Consider the following 24,721-nt stretch of genomic DNA (forward strand, 5'->3'; position numbering starts at 1 on the left):
TGCAATGCACTTCACTTCACAATAAACACGTCCGCTCAGTTCGACCGCTCGCACGAGAATGATCCCAGGAACCCATCTCCTGGAGTTGACAAACATGATACCTGGGCGTGACGATGGACCAGCGTCTCACGTGGAAACCGCACATCGTATAGACGGAGAAACCCCCGGGGTTTACACAGACGAGCCGGCGAAGCAAGAAGAGCGCCAGAAGAAAGGTACCTAGCCGGCGGGGCCCAGTCAGGACAAAAGGAGGTCCCACAAAGCGCCTACACCGGCCGCATTGGATGGGGCCCACCTACGAAGGCTGTCCAGGCCTACACGAGATGAGGCAGGATAAAGAGGGATAATCCCCCTTGATCCCAAATCATTGAGGCCAATTTCTAGCCATGGAATAATGGCGTCTTTCAACGCAATTAATCGTTGTCCACGGTTGTACCAGAGTTTACAGCTTTTAAAAAATAAAATAAATGTACCAATACGCTCATAAAAATGTAATTTTAAATCTTTTACAATTACAAATCTTGTATTTATAAGTTCATCGTGTTGGTTTCATCTGCTTTGCCCTTACTAACTTTATCTCTCTTGCGACTGATCTTTCTTTCTAGGACAGGATCATGGAGACTGTACTATATCTAGTCTCCATGGACAGGATACTCTTGATGCTATCCATAGACCTAATAAACTATAAAGTCATCTGGTCTATTATTCTATGAAATAACATAACCTAATCTAATAACCTCTAAAGAGCAAACTGAATAACTTTAAAATTGGTTTACAGCTTGTTGGAAATAGATGTAAATTCAAGTAAAATGTCAAATATAAGAAAAACAATAATTTCAAATTGTGAAAAAAGTTTTTTAAATAAAAATCTTTGTGAATCTCTCGTAAGCAATGTAACTTAATATATAAATACAGAAATTACTGATTTCTAAATTTTTAGAGATTGGATGGGAGGTCCTTTGATGAATTTAGAGAAACTGAAATCGAATTTGGTAAAGATTGGGGTTGTTGTTATGTATCGTTAGGGAAAACAAGGTGTGTATGCATTTCTATTGGATAAGTTACGATGTGTAACGTGTGCAAATACAGATACACTAATGTTTTTCAATTTTTGACACAATTCAATAACCTCTCTGTAAGGGTAAATGTAGGAAACAAGAAGGGTTGCCCAATGTCTGGTTTTTTCGCAAGAATCTTTGACTTTTTATAAAAATCTGGGCCAAATTTTCTTGAAAATGCTTTAATACAACTGTTTATTTAAAAATCGTTTTTTGTTTACATTTTCCAAGAGAAGGTTCCAAACGTCCCTTATATAAAATTATAACCGATAAATAATTTTAAGTTCTGTTTTAAAATAAGAATCCTAACAACACACTACACACTGCTGTATACTGGGACACTGTATTAATTGTAAAAACTGGGAACTTATTACCACTAGCTATTTTATAGTGTTGCGATGTTGTATATCTACATTAAACAATTACTTTTATAGCAGATTTGCAAAATAAAAAATGTAAGATTTTACTGTGAAATTTTTTAAATTTTTGTATTCATGTTGACAATAAATGTTGGAACTGGCTATGTTCTCAGCTGTTAAAAAGTAGTTAATAATTTATAACGTCATCTTTGGCTTTAATAGTCGTGGGAATACTTGCAACCATAGTATTTATGAAAGATTGCGAAGGTTCTAGTATAAAATTATCTTTGGTTTTGCAGTTTTGTGCGTAACAAATATTAGGGAATAGAAAAAAAATGTTTTATTTTGTGCATAAGGGTTTTGCCATACTGACATAACGTCAACTGTCGTAACTGACAGGCCATACTCAAGTAAGATGATATGTCTCATTAAAAATTGGCTATAGTTTTATTGCATATTTACGTTTGATTCTGCATCATTGGTTCCACTTCTTTAGTTTTGTTAATCAACTCATTTAATACAAATCCTTGCACAGTAACATTTGTGTAAACAAATTGAATAGTTAAGGAAAATAGTACACTTCTAAGCACAGATTCCTGTGGCACTCGTGCACTGCGAGTGAGACAAGTTGATCTAGAATTATTCTGTTACATATTATTTACCTGAGCAATGGTAGACGACGTTAATCAGAAAAGTTTTGTAATTGTCTCCGTTTACTAAAAAAATTAAATGCTATGATGTAGGGTTTTTTTACATGGCTTGATAGATCATTTATTAAGGGAAACAAATTCACAAACTGAGGGCGATATTTTTTTCATGTTCAAGTTATTGCTTAAATAGTGAAGTTGTGCTAGAACATTTTCCTTTATTTAGTTCTCTAAATAATATTGACATAGTCCAAGCCAAAATTAAATTATACCAAAACTATACTAAGCTTGTCCTTAAAAAAGTACTTCCTTTATTTTGAAATTTTTTTATAGCTATAGTTTTTAATTTTTTTATTAATTCCAAATACCTGAGTATAAAAATTATTGTTTCCACAACGAGGCAGACTATGCCCTATGAAAATAGACAACTGAAAAATTATGTCAAACGAAATGTGATAGCTTTTGCTACGTGCTAAAGTAGTATTAGTTGTGCGAAAATCGTTAAAAAAATGCATTTTTTTTATCGGACATTAGGGATTTCCCTCACCGTTTCTGTCATATAATATACGTGAATAGGAAACATTTCTGACAAAAATTCAATTCTATGATTTGATATATAGATCGTCTTGGAGGTTCATATTTGTAACTTCAATAGTTTATGAGATATAAACTGTCAAAGATTGAATAATATGAAGAGAAAATTAATTTTTTATAAACAAATTTATGTAACAAACAATCTATAATAGTTCCAGTGTTGGTCAAAAGCTCATTTGAAAGATCAATTAATATTCTACAAAATTGTCTTGAATGTTCATAACTGTATCTTTAATAGTTTAAAAGTTACAGCTGTTTATAAGTAAACAAATCACATGGCTGCTTTGACTTCCGTAGAATAACTAAAAAATTCTATAAAAAATCAAAAGAAAATTTTTAGCAAAAATTATATATGGTTGGTTTCGTTATTTTTTCTCTAACTAAAAAAAAATGACAGCTCTTTTGACGATTGTTTCTAACAAATTAAGTAAATAAACAAAAATTTTCAACAAAAAAATATTTTTTTTGTAATCTGGAGAATTGCAAATTATAAATTTAGAGAAAAAAAAGAATTCTTAATATATTATTTAAACAATCATAAAATAAAAAAAAAACGATTATAAGTAATTAAAATGTCTTAAAGATTTTTTTTTATCATAATATACTCTAAATAATGAAATGCAAAAAAAATAAAATTTTTTCAAAAGTATGTCATTGCATTTGTTTATAACAATTATTTTTACAAAAGTGCTGAAAATTTTGTAGCTAATGTTTTTTAGTGTCACTTTCTGACATAAAAATAGTGCCAACATTATTTTCCCTTAAAAAACATATTTTGACCACTTTTTTTTCATTTTTAATTTTTTGTAAACTAAGAAAAAAATACATAAATAAATAAAATAAAGTATAGTTGTCGAGAGGTCTCCATGAAACAAAATAATTTTAGCACCTTTTTCTTAAATCCGACATTGAATGTTAATGTCATAATTTTTTTTAAGGGGTATGATGATTCAAATGAAATTATATGTGCTGCAATTTGTGTAGAAGTAATTTTTGGGAAAACTACTAGGATTTTTTTTTATTAAAAATAAAACTCATAAATTTAGGCAGAACCTAATATTTTCACAATTTTAAGTTTATAAGCAGACTATTGTCAGCAGTTGTAATCACCATTGTCTAATTTTTCGTTCTCAGTCATGCCTTCTGGATTTTTAAACTGAAACGAAAAGTCGAAAATTTTAAGTCTATGTAAGATAGATATGTTGCATTATAAATTGATATGATTTGAAATAGATGGGTGTTTTGGTAATGATGAACATTTCTAACGTGATTTTTCTGAAAATAATTTCTAGAAAAAAATTGCAGCATGCCATTTGGATCATTGTAATTGGTTCAATAAATATATCTCAAAGATTATATATTTAAAAAGTTATTCAAATTATGTCTCAAAAAATGTTTAGTGAGGTTTTCTGATTCTTAGTGGGCTATAATATGTATAATGTTGATATAAATTTTATGTGAAAATTGTTTTAGGGTATTGGCTCAAGTTTCATGTGAAATACATGAACCAAAAACATCTAGACCAAGTGAAGGAATTTTAAATATAAATATTGAATTAAATCCCATTGCTGCACCCCATTTTGAAGCTGGTAGACAATGTGACTTATCTATTCAGTTAAATAGGCTTTTAGAAAAATGTTTGAAAGATTCTAAAGCTGTAGATCTTGAATCACTGTGTATAAAAATGAATGAAAAGGTAGTTACATCTTATAATATGTAATTACCTAGAAAATTAAAATTAAAGGGTTTTATATATAGTGTGTCTGTTTCAAATGGACTCAAAACTGCAACATCTTTATTTTTTGAGACTATAAAAAAATTGCATGATCATTTTTATTTCCAAAATTTGAGAAGGGAAATCAAATTAGCAATTTTGTAATGAAGAAAATATGTTCTGCTGTTTTAAAATATTATTTTACTCTTTAATTTCTGCAAAAAGTTAATTTAATTGATCCTTAAACAATATTATTAATTATTGCAATACATTAATCGTATGCCTTATTTTTTGTAGAAAATTATTGTTTTTAACAAATTTTAATGTAGTTACGTTTTTATTGCGTTCAGAAATGTAGATGTGTTTAAATAGATATTTGCATTTTTTTATGAAAAAAACAATATTTATGTAAAAAACATTATTTCAATAAGCTTATTATTAAAAAATACATAAAAAATATGTTTGTAAAAATTACAAAAGTAACTAAGTGTTACTCATTGTTGGAGCTTTGATCTGTTTCTTGGGACCGAAAAATTGTAATACGTCCTAAGAATGATGTCCTAAATTGTTGTAAATTTATTTGTACTCAACCAATATTCAAAAGTTCTTTTGTTGGCAATTGTTTTGGAAAAGAGATTGCATGTTGAGTTGTTACAATTAAATGTGGTGGCAAATAAAATGACGTTACTGTTTGGTTCACAAGTATATATAAAAAAAACTATAGGCTCCAAAATTGGTCCTTGAGGCACCCCAGTAATAATTATACACACAACACACCGAGTTCACAGCATGCACTTTATCAGAATAATTTATAAGATAGAATTAAAACGTAACTTAAATATTTCGCAAGGAAAGATGCAATTTGTTAGTGCCGAAAGAACATATAGCCGCTTACATACACGTTGATAGATCGTTTATTAGAGCACAATGACATAAGCACTCTTACTGTTATTGCACTAAACTGCAAATTATTTTTGTCAGTACTAATATTACTAACATGTTTCTTATTGAAACTAGACTTTCTGTTCCTGTTCCATTAAATTCTTAGAATATACAGGCTGTTACAAATTCGCTTCTCACTACAGGGATCTCAGAAACGGTAAGAGGTACGAAGTAGCTTAAATGGGGGCAAATTTGTGTAATCAGGGAACCAACATTATGCCTCTAAAAAATCGAGGCTAACATGATTAGTTTTCGAAATATTTGAATAAAACCGAAATTTTGGAAATCCGTTTTTGTTTCATTTCAGCCTTGTTTGAGGTGATATTGAAAAAAAAGGACACTTTCTCATGGCCACTTTTTGCCCTCTATCGAATGGCATAATCGATTTTTATATCTAACGTTTCGTCTCTTCAGGACCATCGTCAACTTCATTTTTTTAAATACGACCCTGGAAATTTTATTTATTTATTTTTTGCAAACCTTCTTGACCTCCAATACTTACTGCCTCAACCACTACCAGATTCAGATGTTTTGTCTTGAAAAATTCATCTTCAGTGTATTCGTTACCTAATAATTGTTCGTAAAACCTTTTGTAATACATATTTTGAAACTTTCAGAATGGATCTCAGCAAAATAAATATTATCTGACATTTTTTGCCATTCAAATTTTCTATAAAAAGTTACTAATATCGTTTCTCAAATATAAGCCAATAAATAAAGGTTTTGTTTAGATACTAGTAACAAACGGACTGTGCCATCATATAAAAGACAGTCTGTAAATATATGCTTATATATTTCCTTCTCCAATTTACAATTATTAATTCTTTATTATAAACATTTGTATGCAAAAAACGCATACTCAAAGTTTGTATTTTGCTTATACAACCTAAACTAACGTAACGAAGCAATCTGAATGCTATAAAGAGACAATTTGTAGAGAATCGAAATACGAAAGTCGATCATGCCGATTGGATAATTAGAAACGAAGAAAACCGAAAAATCTGAAAATTTTGCATTTTTAACAAACTGACTGCACAAAAGTAGTATATGTGCACGTATTAAGTGTGCACAAAGCAGGCGCTATTGGACCATTAGTTTTGGCACAATTACAATTTTAATTTTTTGGTGGACTATTTTCCAAAATTTCAGGATGAATTGAAGGTGGTCCGATTTTAATTTTTCAGTCAGATTTTAAAAGTATAAGTAACGGGTTATCCATTTTCTCCTTGGGAAAGTAAAGTTTAAAAAAACACACTGAATATTTAAATTTCAATGGAACTTTTATTTCATAATAATGTTTGGACTATGCCATTATGCGTGAAAAACAATATCATTCAAATGTCCTCCACGGAACCGTTTGCAGGACTCAATCTTTTTGAGGTAATTTTCGAAGACTTTTTCACACAATTCGGGCAATAATTCGGCCATAACTTGATATATCGCGTCCTTCAATTACTCCAAAGTTGTGGGATTGTTCACATAACCACGGTCTTTCGCATAGCCCCACAAAGAGAAATCCAAAGGCGTTAAATCATAGGATTTTGGTGGCCAAGCCACATCGCCGAATCTCGAAATTAAGCGTCCTGAGAATTTCTCGCGCAATAGAGCCATAATTGGCCGCGTTGTGTGACATGTGGCCCCATTTTGTTGAAACCACATATCGTCCAGATCAAAATTTTCAATTTCAGGCTAAAAAAAGTCGATGATCATGGCGCCACAATGTACCGTATGACAAGCCCAAATGCTGAGCTCGACTTGAAGTCGAAACATTCGGGTCATCGTTAACATATTCACAATGGCTTGAACGGGCAAACTGATGATGCACAGGTCTTACGATGTCTGTTACCGATTCAGTCTATTGGAATTTCCTCACTGTATTGGTGGTTGTTTGCTGGGATTGACGATTATGTCAATCATAATCTCCGCGTAATGCGCAAAATGCAGCCACCGAAGATCCACCATTTTCGTAGCATAATTTAATAATTTTAACGCGTTGTTCGGTCGTAAAACGTTCCAAATTGTGGAATGGCAAACCTTTAACTAAACAAATACCAGTCTGGATGATAGTGACATTTGACAAATATCAATTGGCTATTACAAAATGTATATTCTAATTTTCCAATAAAATGATGAGAAATAGGTGAAAAATTCTTCCAAACATGCTCAAATATGGCGCGTACGCGGTCGAGTAGTGGAGGAAGCTCAGGCGATGAGTGGCAGATTGCTTCGTTAGTTTAGGTTTTATAAGCAAAAAACTCTATGCAAAAAAAAACATTTTTTTATAAAAAAAATATTTTGTTTATAAAAAAATAATTAATGGTAAATACAGCAGGAAACAGCATATATAGCATATATTTACAGACTGTCTTTTATATGATGGCACAAATGCTACTAGCATTTTGTCACAAAATCATTGATTTAATGCTCTATTGGTTGGCCTAATAATAGTAATGCACTAATGTCTGTTTGAAGACACATAAGTAGCTAATTCTTTCTAATGTCATATTGTTTGTGAAAATGTGAATTTACAAGTAAAACAAAAAATATTTTAATATTCATAACCTATCATAAAGAAAACAGGGATACCTTGTCTTAAATTTTGGAAAATAATTAGATAATCATGTGTTTCTTAAAAGCTATGATGTAGTTCTGAGTAAAGATCAAGCTATTTTATTAATTACATATTGACTTCTTACTTCTGTGTAAATTAGATTCCATTAAGTAAAAACTAAAAATGTTTCCTTTTTTCAATTTCGTCCATGGATACATTGTATATATTGTTTCATAATTTCATTACTGGTCCTATCATCTGTATACACTTATTACATAATTATCTACCTCTGTAGGTCTGGATGTTAAAAGTAGATATTAATGTACTTAACCACGAGGGAAATATTTTAGATTGTGCATCTATTGCTGCACTTTCTGCATTAACACATTTTAGAAGACCTGATGTAACTTGTGACGGAGAGGAGTTTATTATACATAACTATAAACAGAGAGATCCTATTCCAATAGTTATTCATCATTATCCTATTTGTGTTACATATTCAATATTTAATGGAGGGCAAGTAAAAACTATGATAATTAATAGACGATAAAATGTAAAAGTCATATTTTAGAACCATTATAGTAGCAGATCCAAATCTTTTAGAAGAAGGTGCCGCTGATGGTTTTTTGTCTGTTGGTTTAAATACTTACAAAGAATTATGTGGCCTTCATCTGGGAGGAAAAGTGGATTTAAGTATAGATGTCATTTTAGATGCGACAAATAAAGCTGCTGCCAGAGCAGATTTTCTTGTTCACTTAATTAAAGATGCTGTAGAAAAGGATAACATCTTAAGGTAATAAATTCACATTTATTTCAAGAGCAAAAAACTAATAGTTATTTTATATTAGGTACAACTAAACTTTTTCATAGTTCGCTATATTAATATAAATTAACAAATATTCGGTCATCCGGATTTTGGTGCCCATTTTGTAGTTAAACAACTCTTTAATTAATACCATAGCATTATTCATTGGGTATATTTTTGTATGTTTTAACTTGAAACTTTCAATATCTTGAGAAATAAGCACTTGCTTATTGGAAAATATATATTGGAAAAAAAATGGCAATCTTAAAAATTTAACGTTTTATGTTATTTTGATCTTCATGTTTTTTGTGACTGCAAAAAACACAAAATATGTTCCTAATTACACTAAAAGTACCAGTTTATTAACTAGCGATTTACTATTTACATATCTAAAGGTAACAATTTCAGTTATTTGAATTTGCAAAACTTTTTTGGTGACGAATTTTGAGTTTTTACTAAAAACGTGGTATTTTTTTTATTGCAAACACATTGCAGAATCAGGTATTATAGGGGTCTCAGGATAGAGAAAAGTTGATTTTGTTGATTACAAAAATTTCTCAAACAAATCCGTTTTAGCCGTAGAATTCGAATCTACAATAAAAAATGCCTATTTAAGATTTCAAAACAAAGTAAAATACATCATATATATGTTTACTATGATTTTTGATTTGCATATTATGGCTTTCCTATTTCATATTAATATTATAGGGTCTATCTAAATAGACCGAAAAAATGTAAGGGCCGCCCTCTGAGGAAAATTAATAGGGGTCTTTGGTATCAAATTTTTTGAAAAAACTCCTGAAAAGTTACACCCCAAACAATTATTTTTCTTTTTTATGTTCCATGTACATCAAGCTAAAGAAACCAAACTTGGTGAACATTATCTGTCAAAAAAACTAGTTTTTGAAATTTTTTCAACACTGAAGTATTTTTGTAAGGGGTTGAAATAATCAAGTCCTGTGACATTTTTTCATATATTTTTTTTCGATTCCTTTTAAAAAATATTCTTTTAATAACTTTTCGATCTCCAAGTTTTTTGGAAAAGTTAAGGATTTTTGCGAAAAATAAATGTATTGCAATGCATTTTTAAAAAGATGATCTGTTTAACGCGAGTGTATTTTGCCGAAAGATCTAGTGGCCTGTTCTTTGCAATGGATTCCATAGAAACAAACGTCAATGTCATTTATTGTTACTGTTTCTTACTCTTTCACAAGTTTTATGATAATATTAGTTGATAAACCGATAATATGGTTAACTATTCCAATTTAGAAATGGCAGATATGTATTTTACATATAGGTATGCTAACAGTAATGCATTGGAAGCACAAAGACTTTATGCTATCTAGACGTACCCCATCATACTACGTTCACAAATATTCACCAACGCTTGTGGGGACTTGGGAAATTTGAAAAGAGAAGTCATGACTGTGGCCGTAACTGAGAAGTTAGAACTGAAGCTGTCGATGAAGCCGTATTTAATTGAAGAATCCCCTGAAACTAGTACCAGGAAACCGGTGTGAAAACAGCAGCCAAAGATAGCTGTCACATCCTACAAACTTACCCGAACGGCCATAGACGTACATATCAAGAGGTGAGAGAGATATGAACATGGCACATGTGCATAATTTCCTTATCCATTTAGTGATCTTGTTGTTCGTGCTATAGAACTAATTAGTTTCATTAAAACATAAAATTTGAAAGTAAATTAAAAACGGTATGAATGCTATAAATACCGAAATAAAGAAAAAATATTACAAAAGTACAGTGACAACATTCTCATTTTATATGTATACTAAATGTATAAATTAGTATTTAGAACAATTGAAATTTGGAACTTTTTATAAAATATGTGTGTTTGTATATGTTTATTCATTTAGCAACCTACTATAAAGGAAGGTAAGTGGATAATCGCTTAAATTAAATTAAGACAAGGACAATGGACAAGGACACTGGACAAGGACAATGCACAAGGACGATAATAATAATAATAGTCAAAGGACAAAGACATTGGGCAAGGACATCAAGTACACTGGACAAGAACATTGGACAAGGACAATGGATAATGGGCAAGGACAATGGACAAGGACACTGGATGAGGACAATGGACAAGCACAATGGACAAGGACACTGGACAATGGACATGGACGAGGACAATAGATAATTGACAAAGACAATGGACAAGGACAATGAACAAGGGCAATGGACACGGACAGCAAGGACAATGGACAAGGGATAATGGACAGGGACAATGGACAAGGATAATAGATAATCGACAAGGACAATGGACAATGAACAAGGACACTGGACAAGGACAATGGACAGGGATAATGGATAATCAATAAGGACAATGGGCAAGGACACTGGGCAAGGACAATGGGCAAGGACAATGGACAAGGACAATGGACAAGGACACTGGGAAAGGACAACGGGCAAGGACAATGACACTGGATAAGGACAATGGATAGGGACAATGGGCAAGGACAATGGACAAAGACATTGGACAAGGACACTGGACAAGGACATTGGATAAGGATAATAGACAAGGACAGTGGACAAAGACACTGGACAAGGACCATAATAGTCAAGGACAGTGGAGAACAACACTGGACAAGGACAGTGGACAAGGACATTGGGCAAGGACAACGAACAAGGTCAATGGACAATACAATAAACAAGGACATTGGGCAAGCACAATGAACAAGGACATTGGGCAAGGACAATAAACAAGGACACTGGAGAAAGACACTGGACAAGGACCATAATAGTCAAGGACAGTGGACAACAACACTGGACAAGGACAGTGGACAAGGACATTGGGCAAGGACAACGAACAACGTCAATGGACAAGGACAACAAGGACACTGGACAAGGACAATGGATAATGGGCAAGGACAATGTTCAAGGACATTGGACAAGGACAACAAGGACACTGGACAAGGACATTGGACAAGGAAAATGGACAAGGGCGATGGACAAGGACAATAAGCAAGGACAAGGACAATGGACAAGGACATTGGACAATGGACAAAGACAATGGACATGGACGAGGACAATGGATAATTGACAAGGACAATGGACAAGAACAATGAACAAGGGCAATGGACAAGGACAGCAAAAAACTTGAAGAGATCAGTTAGTGGTTTACACGAACCAGGAAAAGGCCGAGGCTTTCGCCGATAGCCTGGAACTGCAGTGTAGACTGCCTCAGCTGCCGGACGAAGACGAGGAATTCGATATAGTGGCTGAGCGCGCGGCCCGACGCGTCGACAGAGAGCCAGACAATGACATAATCCCCCCCGCAACTCCTGACAAACTAAGACTGACAATACGCAGACTTAAAAACAGAAAAGCCCCCGGACCCGACAATATACATAACACGACACTTAAACGACTACCACACAAGGGCCTCATGGCCCTACTAAACATAACAAACGCGACACTCAGACTAAGACACTTCCCTACCCGCTGGAAAACAGCAAACATAATCCTTATCCCAAAACCTAACAAAGATCACACCATCCCATCCAACTACCGGCCCATTAGCCTGCTCCCGGCTATGAGCAAAGTGGTAGAAAAAATTATCCTAACCCGTCTAAGAACCCACTCCCAAGAACTGCAAGTCATTCCAGACGAGCAGTTCGCCTTCCAACCCAATCACTCCACTGAACTCCAAATCCTTCGCCTTACCGAGCACATCACGGCGGCCTTCAACAGGGGACAGTACACTGGTGCTGTCTTCCTGAACGTCGCAAAGGCCTTCGATACGGTTTGGCATGAAGGCCTACTGATGAAAATGCTCACCAACCAATATCCCATATCATTTACCAAACTCATAAAATCCTACCTACACCACCGAAAATTCCGCATCCAAATCCAAGATTCCCTTTCCACCACCCGTCCCATGGAGGCCGGTGTCCCCCAGGGCACCGTCGTGTCCCCACACTTATACACCATTTACAACTCCGACATCCCACATCCCCCCAACACCAACATATACTTATACGCCGACGACCTGACAATCACATCCCAATCCGTTGATCCTAGATATTCCGTCTCCCTCCTCCAAAACTCCTTAGACCAACTTGAAACCTGGTGCAACAGGTGGAAAGTTAAAATTAATCCTAACAAAAGTTCGGCTATCCTTTTTACCAAACGAAAAATCCCACCTTAGCAAAGCGCATCCCAGGCTGCATAGCCGCACTGCCCTACCCAACCATACCACACATAAATATGACACAACCCCCGGGGTTTACACAGACGAGCCGGCAAAGCAAGGAGAGCGCCAGAAGAAAGGGCCCTAGCCAGCGGGGCCCAGCCAGGACAAAAGGAGGTCCCACAAAGCGCCTACACCGGCCGCATTTGCGGGGTAGACGACGGATGGGGCCCACCTACGAAGGCTGTCCAGGCCTACACGAGATGAGGCAGGATAAAGAGGGATAATCTCCCTCGATCCCAAATCATTGAGGCCAATTTCTAGCCATGGAATAATGGCGCGAGTTAGTAAATGACAATTTTTGGACATATTTTTTAAGAAAAAATTTTATCGAAAAAAAATTATAATAAAATGTTGATTATTTCAATCCCTTACAAAAATGCTTCAGGGTTGAAAAATTACAGAAAATGTAGTTTTTTTTGACAGATAATGTTCATCAAGTTTGTTTTTTTTAGCTTGAAATACATGGAAGATAAAAAAGAAAAACTTTATTTTTAATTGTTGGAGGGGCGTAACTTTTCAGGGGAGTTTTTCCAACAAATTTTATACCAAAGACCCCTATTAATTTTTCTCAGAGAATTGCCCCTTATATTTTTTCGGTGTTATTTAGATACACCCTGTATAATTAATAATATTTAATCAATATTTAATCAATAACATTTAATCAATAGAGCCTAGACATGTCTAAGAAATACCAATTAAGTGGCAAATAGTATTACTCAAAGTTAACATTTATTCTAGTTCTGTGGTACTGTTTTATTTTATTTTGCATGGTTTAATTATTTTAGCCAAATCGGTTAAGTCGTTCTCAAGTGCTTACCAACGAACAGCATTTAATTTTTATTTATAGATATGTAGATAGATAGTTAATTAAACAAAAATTTTGTTGTTGTTGGCCTGTAATTTTTAGGAAGCAAAATAGTATTAAGGTGACTTGATCTAGATTAATTTGTTTTTATCTATAAAAATCCATAGCCAATTCACCCTATATCCTTAACTTGACAATAGCAACACATCACTTTGCATAGCATTGATCATATGTTGTCAATTACAGTATTATTTTTATTGTTTTTTTGTATGTGTAATTTTTAAATGGTTTATTGATTTTTTTATATTTTACTTCAGGCAAGAGAAATGTGAATCAGGTTTTTACAAATCAGTAAAAAATGTCAAAGAGCAATGTGTAGACGTTGAAAGCATTTACATGGAGCCAAGGAAATTCAAAGATAAATTACTGAAGAAAAAGAAAACTAAAAATGTTAAAGAAACCGCTCTTGAATGTCACGATGAAATTAAGTCAGTGGGTATGAATATTAAAAATGTACTTTAAAGTTTCTCTCAATTTCCTAAATTAGAAATGTTTGTCTTAAAATAAATTCTATGCAGGATCAGGCTTAAAAGTGTATTTTAGGAGCAAGTTTTTCATGGTTTTACTCTGATTTTATAATCCACATATTTTAATTATGACCATCTGTTGCTGAGTGACTGTAACGACCTGTTTAATTTAAATAATCAAGACATTAAGACATAATTTTGTTTGAAATTGACTAGGGTCATTTCTCATTTTTGTTTTTTTTTTATTTGTTTCAATTCAACATGTTTCAAAATAGCTATATCTTTTGCCTAATTTTATCTTGTTAAAATTATAGGTTCTCTAAAAATTTAGTTATTTTACAACTCTCGTTTCCATGAATACTTCACATACGTTTAGATTTACAATTTGATTTATTATAAATTGAGAATATTCCGTACCCATTATTTCCTCCAGTGAGTCTTCTTATTTTTTCACAATTGTTTTCCATATCCACAGGGTGCGGCATTTGTGCGTCGAAGTACCATATCTCCGTTATTATAGAAGATATCAAAAAAGTTATTTACAAAAATTGTAGCCAACTTAAAACTGCACATTTTAAGACTATTTTCGTATATATACAGCGTGTTACGTATTACCAGGGTGAACCAAACATACTATTTTTTAATGGGACACCCTATATATTATTTCAAATTTAGATTAAACTCCTCTCTCCCATGCTGCCAATATAGTTATATTATAGTATTTTTAAAAAATTCCTATTATAACAAGTTGTCTGTGGGAAAATGACAGTGTGACAAATTGTTATAAAAAAAAAACAAAATATCAGTTATTAAGTTTCTTATAAAATTAATTAACTTTATAGCAAATACAAAAATAAAATATGTAGCTTAACAATGTGTAAAAAAATTGAGAAAATTATGTGCTCGTTTTGGAACGTCCTATATTCAACTGTCTCAATAATAAAGAAATAGCACTTTCTCGTAAAACTACCAATATTAAAAAGTTATGCCTGCAAAAAATTATTGTTAAGTTAATCTGTCTAGGGTGTACAGGACACTGAAATGGGAATGATTCTCATATAAAATGGATGCTAACCTTTGAAATACCCTGTATAATATAATTAAACCCTATATTGGAAGCATGGGAGAGATGAGTTTAATCTAAATTTGAAATAATATATAGGGTGTCCAATTTAAAAAATAGTATGTTCTGTTAACCCTGGTAATACATAACACCCTGTATATGCGAAAAAAATTTTAAAATGAGTAGTTTTAAGTTTGCTAAAATTTTTGTAAATAACTTTTTTTGGTATCTTTAATACTAACGTAGATATCGTACTGCAACACACTAATAGCACACCCTGTATGTTTTCCTTAGGATATACAGGGTGTTTGGAAAAGTTGGTACAAAATTTAAGGGGGTGAAAGTAGAGCCAAAAATAATAAAAAAGTTCCTATAAACATTGGTCCTCCCGAGCACCGTTACTGAGATAAGGCTCTCCAAAAGGATCTTATCATTTGGATATTTTTTAAAATAACTTTCCTTCTGATTAAGACAATGAAATTAAAATTGTAGGTAATAATCATACCATAAGGGTCTTTAACTACCATATGTTTCATTAAAATCGGTTATAAATAAGGATAGTTTTGTAACTACTCTTAACAGAAATTTTTCGAATTTTTTTTATTCCTTTGAATTATCTAGCAAATAATATTATTTTTTATTGACTTTTTTGAAGAAAAAATGTATCTACTTTTTTTTGGAATTCTGCGTAGTTTAGTCAAAAATAATTATTTTTTAAATAATGTATGGCTCAGAACAGTAAGTCTTTTTAACATTTTCACATAGTAGGCGCCTTTTATAGTGACAGTTTCTTTGTAATGATACTAATGATTGTCACTTTCTCGTGCTATGATTTAAATTCCTATGTTTCTTTATTTTCTTAGTTGTGATCTTTGTGCTCAATTTCGCATTTCATTTGATTTTTTTCAGATACTTTTACTAAACGTGAATATGCCGATACTCTCTTTTAGTCGCCAGACTATTTCCATTACTATAAATTAAATGCATATCGGCATATTCACCATTAGTAGAATAATGGTTCATGGTTGTAAAAAAATCGAATGAAATGCAAAGTTGGGAACAAAGATCACATGATCACAACTAAGAAAATAAAGAAACAGAAGAATTTAAATCATAGCACGCGAAAGTGACAATCATTAGTATCATTACAAAGAAACTGTCACTATAAAAGACGCCTACTATGTGAAAATGTTAAAAAAAGTTACTGTTTTGAGCCATACATTATTTAAAAAATAATTATTTCTGATTAAACTACACAGAATTCGAAAAAAAAAAAGTAGGGACCTTTTTTCTCCAAAAAAGTCCAATTCATTAAAAAATAATATAATTTGCTTGATAATTCAAAGGAGTAAAAAAAAATTCAAAAATTTTCTGTTAAGAGTAGTTACAAAACAACTATCCTTATTTATAACCGATTTTGATGAAACTTATGGTAGTTAAAGACCCTTATGGTATAATTATTACCTACAATTTTCATTTCGTTATCTTAATCAGAAAGAAAGTCATTTTAAAAAATATCCAAATGATAAGACCCCTTTGGAGGACCATATCTCAGTAACAGTGCTCCAGAGGACCAACGTTTATAGGAACTTTTTTACTACTTTTGACTCTACTTTCACCCCCTTAAATTTTGTACCAACTTTTCCAAACACCCTGTACACATAAGATATACACACTGAGGTCCCCCAAATTGATCTGTGATAAAATATAATGATAATGGATTAAGACGATACTGCATCTGATATACTCTATAGCACTATTGTACAAGATCCAATAGTAAGTGTATACGTTCGGATATACGTATATACATATAGATAATATATACCAGGAATCCCAAAAATTATTGACAGGCACATAGGGGTAGAATTCTGAGACGAAAAGTATTTTTGTCTGACACATACTTAATTAGTTAAGAATTAAGGAGGTTCGATACAGAAAAAAAAATAGTAAGAAAGTTTTCAAAGCAACTGAAATCTTTAATAAATATGCAAACTGCTTCGTGTAAAAATATCAGATAGATTGCCAATGGTTTTTTTGAAAAATGATATTAAAAATTATACTTTTATACACAGGCTCTTATGGGAGTTGGGGCAAAAACTTTAATCAAACGTGAATATTGCTCTTAAAAATGGTTAGGATCGGGAAAATAAAATTGTAATTAAAGAACTAAATATTACTAATCATTTTAAAACAATAAAAATATGCACTTACAATGCAGTTATTGAGATAATGGAATGAATAGATAACGTTTTGACAAATTTGAACAAACATCTGATCCAATAAAATGAAATGTGGCAACATTATACGCTGTATTTAATGCTCCGACTGACACGCTATATTTGATTAGCTCGATTATAGACTATAAAATTATTCTAGTCGAAAACATAATGTAGTAATAAGTAAATAATTTTTTCGTGATCTAATGCAATATAATAGCAATTTGAAACAAAAATTGAAAGGATCTCTTTGTAAAACAAACAGTATAGATCAGGGGTCGGCAAGTAATTTTAGGTGGGGTCCGGATACTTTTGAAAATTTTGAACGAGGTCCAGAAAAAAATTCATATTTCTTATTTTTTTATTTTAATTTGGACTCAAATTTAATCTGCTTACTAATTAAGAACTCAAAACACTCACACAATTGTAAAATACTACAAAAAATGATAAGATTGACACTTAAACGTAAAAAACATTTTTTAAATAATTTATTTGAGTAATTTATACTTTAAAAAAATTTTTGGCGGTCCAGTAATCTACCTTCCGCGGTCCGCCAGTTGCCGACCCTTGGTATAGATGTTCTGTCATAATTTTCAATTTGACAAGGCTACGTATCATTACAATACACTGAGCTTCTTGATCGTTATCATATAGATTTTTAGTTTGCACATTTTACTTTTTTCTCATCAATCCACATTCTGTTTCATACGCCTTTTATATTACTTTTCAGTCATTACTTTTCCTTTGTAGCTTGGATGTTCATTCATGTTTACGGTATATGCGCCAAGCACAGTTGACACTTGACACCACACTGATGTGCAATGTTGCCAGATTTCGCCCATAATTTTACAAGCTCTTAATGAATAAATAGAAATTTTTATTCAAATAAAAAGTTAATTGCCGTGCATTAAACACGAAAAATATATGCGAGCTAATATGTGTTGTATAAATTTCATACGAAACTCCCATGTATAAGCATAGACTTCCCTCCCGCACCGCCTGCCCCGTAAGAGATCTATCGAACCTCCTTAAATAAGGTACGCTGTAAGGAAATGCCGGTGGACTTTTCATCGCAGAATTCCACCCTCTTTCTACTCCTATGTGTCTGTCAACTACTTTTTCGGACACCCTATGTACACATATCTACAGGGTGTCCGGAAATTACATGTACAATGGTAGATTACAGACTCAAAATAGATCCTCGACTCAAAATAAGTAGATTATGCCCACTTTACCTATTTCCAAAATTGCTCCGTTTAGCCGCTAGAGGACGCCAAAATTCGATAAAAATTTTGTGTTTATTTTGAATATCTTGAAAATGACTATCGATTTTGTCCATTTTGGGGTTACAGAGTTAGGACTTTAATTGACGTGTTTTAATGTCATTTAGAATCATTTTCAATTCCTACAAATATAACAAAAATCAGATAGGTACCATATAAATATAATCACATATTTTTTTATTCCTTTCTACAATAACTCCCAATTTTTTTGTTGCTAGCTGACTTTGTTTAGAAATTTTTTTCACTCTAGCAAAATTTTGATCAGATGAGTAGTTCAGGCAGAAAAAATTAATTTTCGTAAGTCTGCATCATAATTCATTGTGCAACAAATAGCGAAGTAGGTATCAGAAGTTAATTATATTTTGAGGATAAACTGAGAGAGGTTCCTTCTTTATAAGTACTCAATATTTACAAATTTTCAGATACTTTTGTTCATATAACTTTGAAAAGAATAACAAAACAACAGTTTCCCTAAGCTTAAACTTCAGTTATGACCGATATCGACACAATTCGGAAATTTAGAAGAGGCATAGACTCTTACACTTTTTCTCCAACACTGAATGTTTTCTTGTCGTTGTATCATGGCTTCATTCACGATTCTCTGGTAGGTATCTGCCTTCCAATCTAGTTCTGATTATTCTTCTATTGGCTTGAAACAGGAATATCTGCATACAGATCGCAGGTCGTGTGATATTAGAATCAGATGTTTGCTGGACTTTTAAATAATGAGGGAATAAGAGACATCAATTTTTGTGTCAAAATTTGTCCCACCAAATTTTTCTGTTAAACCCACCCCCTGCCTACTACCTTTTTATTTTACTTAATCCACAGCTTACTAAATAATTATAATAATTATGTGTTATCTGCAAAATGGCCGTCACAACTGTTAAAAAATGTGCATGGTTAAGAGAAAGAGGCTCAAGGCTCTGATTTATGTTTAATTTAACAAACAACACTAGATTAACGAACAAAACGAAGCAATATAACATTTAGAGTAAATGTTCAAAGTGGCCACAGTTTTCTTGTACCTATGTAAGAATTAACGCATTTTACGAAATTGTAATGAAGCTTCTGCGTGGTTCCTGGGTTACCTCATAAAGTGTTAGTTGCATTTTGGATTTTCCTGAATAATTCCTCTTCATTATTAACAGTAGAAATACTGACGGACAAATATTGTAAAGTGGAGGGTGCTCCATCGTGCATAAACCACATGTTACGATGGAGTAATAAGGGTAAATCATCCAATAAATTAGGTAACACTAATACTAAAAAATTTAAATAGTTTTCCCCATTTAACCGATGAGGAAGCACAACAGAACCAATAATAAAATTGTCAATAATTCCCGTCCATACATTTACTCTGAAATCACGCTGAAAATGCTATATTTCAGTAGAGTGTGGATTTTCATCTACGTGTTGGTTATGGGTGTTGCCAATTCCTAGTGTGAAACAGGCGTTGTCAGTAAATAAAATATTTTTACTAATGTTGACATCTTAGGCCCTCTGATTTTGTATAAAATGATAAAATGCTAGACGTCTTTCAATGGATAGTAATTCATGTACTGATTGACTGTGTAGTAGTTACTACACAGAGCAGTTGCTCTTTCAAAATGTGTGCAATAAGTGCGGTAAGTTGTCTATTGCCAACAATAGACAACCGCTCGAATTGTATATAATATTTTTTATTACGAATGCATTGAAATCTTAGAGTCCAGGAGCGAAGCCCCGGTGGGGTCCACATATTTTTATCCAGTTTAAGTTGACATAAATAACTGTCATTTAAATGTCACTTTTTAAAAACAATATTTTCCTGTGTATTTAAATTTTGCATGTTTTATTGGTAATTCGCGTGCGACAAGTAGAGTGGGCAAACAGCTAATTACCGACCTAAAAAACATGCGAAAAGATAGGACTTATCCGTCATGAGTAATAAAAAAAAAAGTTTCTACATAAAGTCAGCCAGTGTAAAAAAAAATTAAATGGGAGTACAGGGAAATAAAAATAATATGTGGTTATGTTTTTTTTTTTAATATCTGTAGGGATTGAAAATGATTCTAAATAACGTTAAAATACGTTAGTTAAAGACCTAACTCTGTAACCTGGTGAAAATCGATAGTCATTTTTGAGATATTCAGAATAAACAAAAATTTGTATCGGTTTTTGGCGTGCTCTAGTAGTCTAGCGGCTAAACGGAGCAATTTTGGAAAAATGTAGGTAAATTGGGCCCAATCTACTTATTTTGGGTCAAGGAGTATGTGATTTTCTGTTGTACACAGAATTTCCAGACACCCTGTATATATTATTTTTTCACTCTAGGAAAGAGATCAGCAGTATTAATACCAAATGTCATTGAGGATAATTTTGAAACGTGGCAAGAAAGTGATAGTGAAGATGATATTGAAATAGTGGAAACAATAAAACCTGTTGGTAAGTTTTTTATATCAATATAATTATTAATATAATATAATAATTTATATTTATGATGCGAAAACATCTTAAAATCAAAAGCATTTGTTGATTTATGCAAAAATGTAATTGACAAGGAAAAATATATTGAGGAAACATAATACAATTAACATTTTTAAGTATCTCATTTTTTATTGAAAAGTTTCTTTATGTTTGTTGACATATTTACATTCATTGGAAAAGCTGTTTTAAATGTTCAAATACAGATTTAAAAGCTAAAGATAAACACATATACATGAATTGTTTACGGATGAGGCAGGGTTTTATCCGGGTCGGAATAATGAATTCCCATAATTTACATGCATGGTGTAATGAAAACCCTCATTTAGTTATTCAAGGCAAACACCAGCAAAGATTCATAGTGGCAGGAATAATCGGTAACCAATTAATAGGCCCCTTTTTCTTACCGGATAGATTAAACGGTGCCCGATATTTGAATTTTTTACAACACAATCTAAATCTACTGCTAGAAAATGTGCCATTGCAAACAAAACAGGAGATGTATTTCATGCATGATGAGGCCTGCTCTACTTCAGTCATGAAGTTAGAAATTACCTCAACGTAACATTTGGTGATAGGTGGATTGGGCGAGGCGGACCACACTTATGGGCACCTAGGTCACCAGATCTTAACCCCCTTGACTACTTCTTGTGGGGGTTACCTAAAAGAATAGGTGTATTCAACTCCGGTTTATAGAAGAGAAGGTTGATGGCAAGAATAGAACATCATTGTAATGAAATTAAATAGAATCCACAAATACTATTTAGAGTGCAACAAAATAATCTTAAAAGAATAAGGAAGTGCATTGAACTAGATGAAGGACATATCGAGCATTTACTGAAGTAACCTCTTTTAATCCATATGTTTCATTCTTAACTTTTTTCTGTTGCGTTGTGCCCCCGGTTGTGGCTATACACAAAATACAAAAATTTCATAATCTTGACAACCGTTAATTTTTTCATAAGTCATGAAGTATACCTTTTTTGTACAAAAGTAACAAAGCTATCCGCCTACGAGGGCGAAATATCAAATTTGACAGCTCTGTCAAAGTTGCGTAAATTTTAGAACATAATTTCCACCGTCCTTGCATAATAAAAAATATTTGATTCAATTTTAAATGTACAAAGATACATTTGAATAAGTTGCTGTGATCCCCAAAATTTCAAGTTAATCAAAATAACCCTTTAGAAATTATGGGCAATATTCATTATTCAACTTCTTACTTTGAGTGACAATAACTCCTCAACAATGGCACCTAGGTAAAAGTTTATATGAAGTATTAGCACTCGTTTGACCTGCTCTATATAACCCTTAATTTTTCCCTGTGGTTACCGGACACCCTGTAGATAAAGTTCCAGTAAATAAAATATAAAATATAATTACAAAAATTTTATGATTTTAAAAGATCAAATTTAAGCATTGAAACTACAAACTGTACAATATTTGTTGAGATAGAAAGAGAATTATCGGAACTACTGTAACAATTTACCGTGACAGGGGTGTGTCTTGAAGTTTTCTGCCAATGTCTTTTTACCTCAGGTCTCGAATGCGGTAAATTCCAAGAAAGAGATGAAGGGGTCTTCTTGGAATTCTATTTCAACAAATATCGTACGGACTGTATAATGGAATTACTTACCATGTTTATAAAAATATGTTTTCAATCGAAAGATGATTTTTATTAACATATCCTCAGAATGGCTATGGGGATTTTTCCTATCCCCCATATACAGAATACATACAAATTTTGAAAAAAAAAGAATGTAATAAAAAAAAACTATGATCTGGTGGAAATATGTGGAAGATGTTTTCTCAATTTGACTCAATTTTTTAATTGAGTAAATTCACTTTGAATACTAAAAAACAAATTTAAACTGTCAAAAATAATCAAAAATGAAGTCAGTATAAGTTAAGACGAAAATATATTGATATTTGAAATGTCAACATTTTGAAGTGTGCGACGCGATGCAATGTAATGTGTGTTTTGTATTTTGCCATTTTTTCAATGTGAAATTTGGATAAGGTATTTTCATAAAAAAATAACCCTTGACTGATTCTTTTGGTATAGGGGTATTTCCACGGCCCTCTTTTTATTTATTTGAGGTCTGTTCCCCTCTTTTGTCTAGTTTTTGAAAGTGAAGTGTTGTATCTGTGGCTGGTGGCATTTGGCTACTGTTGTTGACAATATTTGCAGGAATGATTTGGCCATCTTGGAGCAATGGAAGCCAACAGAGCGGTCCTTTGGGGTGCCCTGTTGTTTGGATTTGGTCTCAACTGATCGTTTTGATTCTGACTGTAGTCTGATGTAGTAGTACATCTGTCCAAGTGGGACTAGTTATATTGTTTCGATTGGTACCAATCTCTCCGATCATACCTTTTTCACTTCCCTTAAGTCATCTTCTATCTTGGTAACAGTTCTGATAAAATCTTTATAGTCTCTAAATCATTCGGTGTGCAGATGGGAATGCAGATCGGGCTCTAGTTGGTCGAATAAAATTGTGGACATGATTCAGCACAGTGTTATTGGTATCAGACAGTCGCACATGTGATGTTTGCGAGTTGAAAATATTGGCGATAGCTCTTGTAGTCTGGTTTTCTTCACATAACTTGGCTAATCACTGCAATGAGTTTATGGGGATTTATATTGCTTTACGAACGTTGTTTCTAGCTCGCTGTATCTATTTACTAAGTATATGCTGTTATCAAAACCATCGCTGTACTTCGGCATGTAGTTGCTCGTTGAATACCTCGATGCGATCTTTTATGGTCTCTGTGTAAAATGTATTAGATCACCCTGTATTTTGTATACCTTGATTGTTTGACTTCATTAGATAGAATTTTAAAAAATTGAATTTCTTTATTCTTTCAATTAACTTAATACTTTTAGAATAAAGGATTGTCATAACATTCCTAGAAGTGAATAATTGTAAACTTATTGCTAGGTAAATCTGTGGCAAAAGCTGGAACAGTTACAAGAAAGTAATAGTTTCAAAATAATTTTGCAACATATACAAATTTATTTTTGTAATAATAATATTTTTTGTACTGTAATTTTTTGAAGCATTTGTCAATACTTTTATAACATACTGAGAACATTATTCTACCACAACTTAGAAAAATTCTTTTCAACAACACTCATTTATTAATTTTTGTTTTTCATTCATCGCAAGTTCCTGCAACTTACCGCAAAAAATAGAATTATTCAAAAAACAAAAAAAAATCATCTAGTGTGACACTTCTGGCAAAAATGAGATTATGCCGACAAAGTATATGTTGGATTCATGTGTACATCAAAATTATTAATCCAACTTTTGAGGTTTTATGTACTTCATTGATTTGTTTTTCAGTTGACATCACCATCGACAACTCTGAAAGCGAAGAAGATGTAGTACTGGTTCTAAATGCGGACAATAAAACTTGTAACAAGAAAAAACTTAGAAGTTAATAATTTTTAATGTATTTTATTGAAATATACTTA

The 24,721-nt window shown here is 32.5% G+C and overlaps 1 protein-coding gene across 1 annotated transcript; it reads left to right on the forward strand.

Annotated features, from left to right (window-relative positions):
• The first annotated feature begins 721 nt into the window (after window positions 1–721).
• LOC108916037 (exosome complex component rrp45) lies at window positions 722–24,707 on the forward strand. Its single transcript, XM_018722226.2, has 8 exons — window positions 722–884; window positions 941–1,035; window positions 4,132–4,354; window positions 8,161–8,381; window positions 8,437–8,658; window positions 14,009–14,187; window positions 21,097–21,207; window positions 24,591–24,707. The coding sequence occupies exons 1-8, from the start codon at window positions 810–812 to the stop codon at window positions 24,686–24,688; spliced, it is 1,224 nt and encodes a 407-aa protein (XP_018577742.1). The 5' UTR covers window positions 722–809; the 3' UTR covers window positions 24,689–24,707.
• The last annotated feature ends 14 nt before the right edge of the window (window positions 24,708–24,721 follow it).

This window comes from Anoplophora glabripennis, unplaced genomic scaffold (assembly GCF_000390285.2).
Source record: "Anoplophora glabripennis isolate ALB-LARVAE unplaced genomic scaffold, Agla_2.0 scaffold1593, whole genome shotgun sequence".
In the NCBI taxonomy this organism is placed as follows: domain Eukaryota; kingdom Metazoa; phylum Arthropoda; class Insecta; order Coleoptera; family Cerambycidae; genus Anoplophora; species Anoplophora glabripennis.

Coding starts and splice junctions, on each gene's coding strand:
- LOC108916037 (XM_018722226.2), top strand. CDS start 810: ATGTCAAATATAAGAAAAACAATAATTTCAAATTGTGAAAAAAGTTTT. Junction 8,382..8,436: donor TATTCAATATTTAATGGAGG/GCAAGTAAAAAC, acceptor GTCATATTTTAG/AACCATTATAGTAGCAGATC. Junction 21,208..24,590: donor GGAAACAATAAAACCTGTTG/GTAAGTTTTTTA, acceptor TTTGTTTTTCAG/TTGACATCACCATCGACAAC.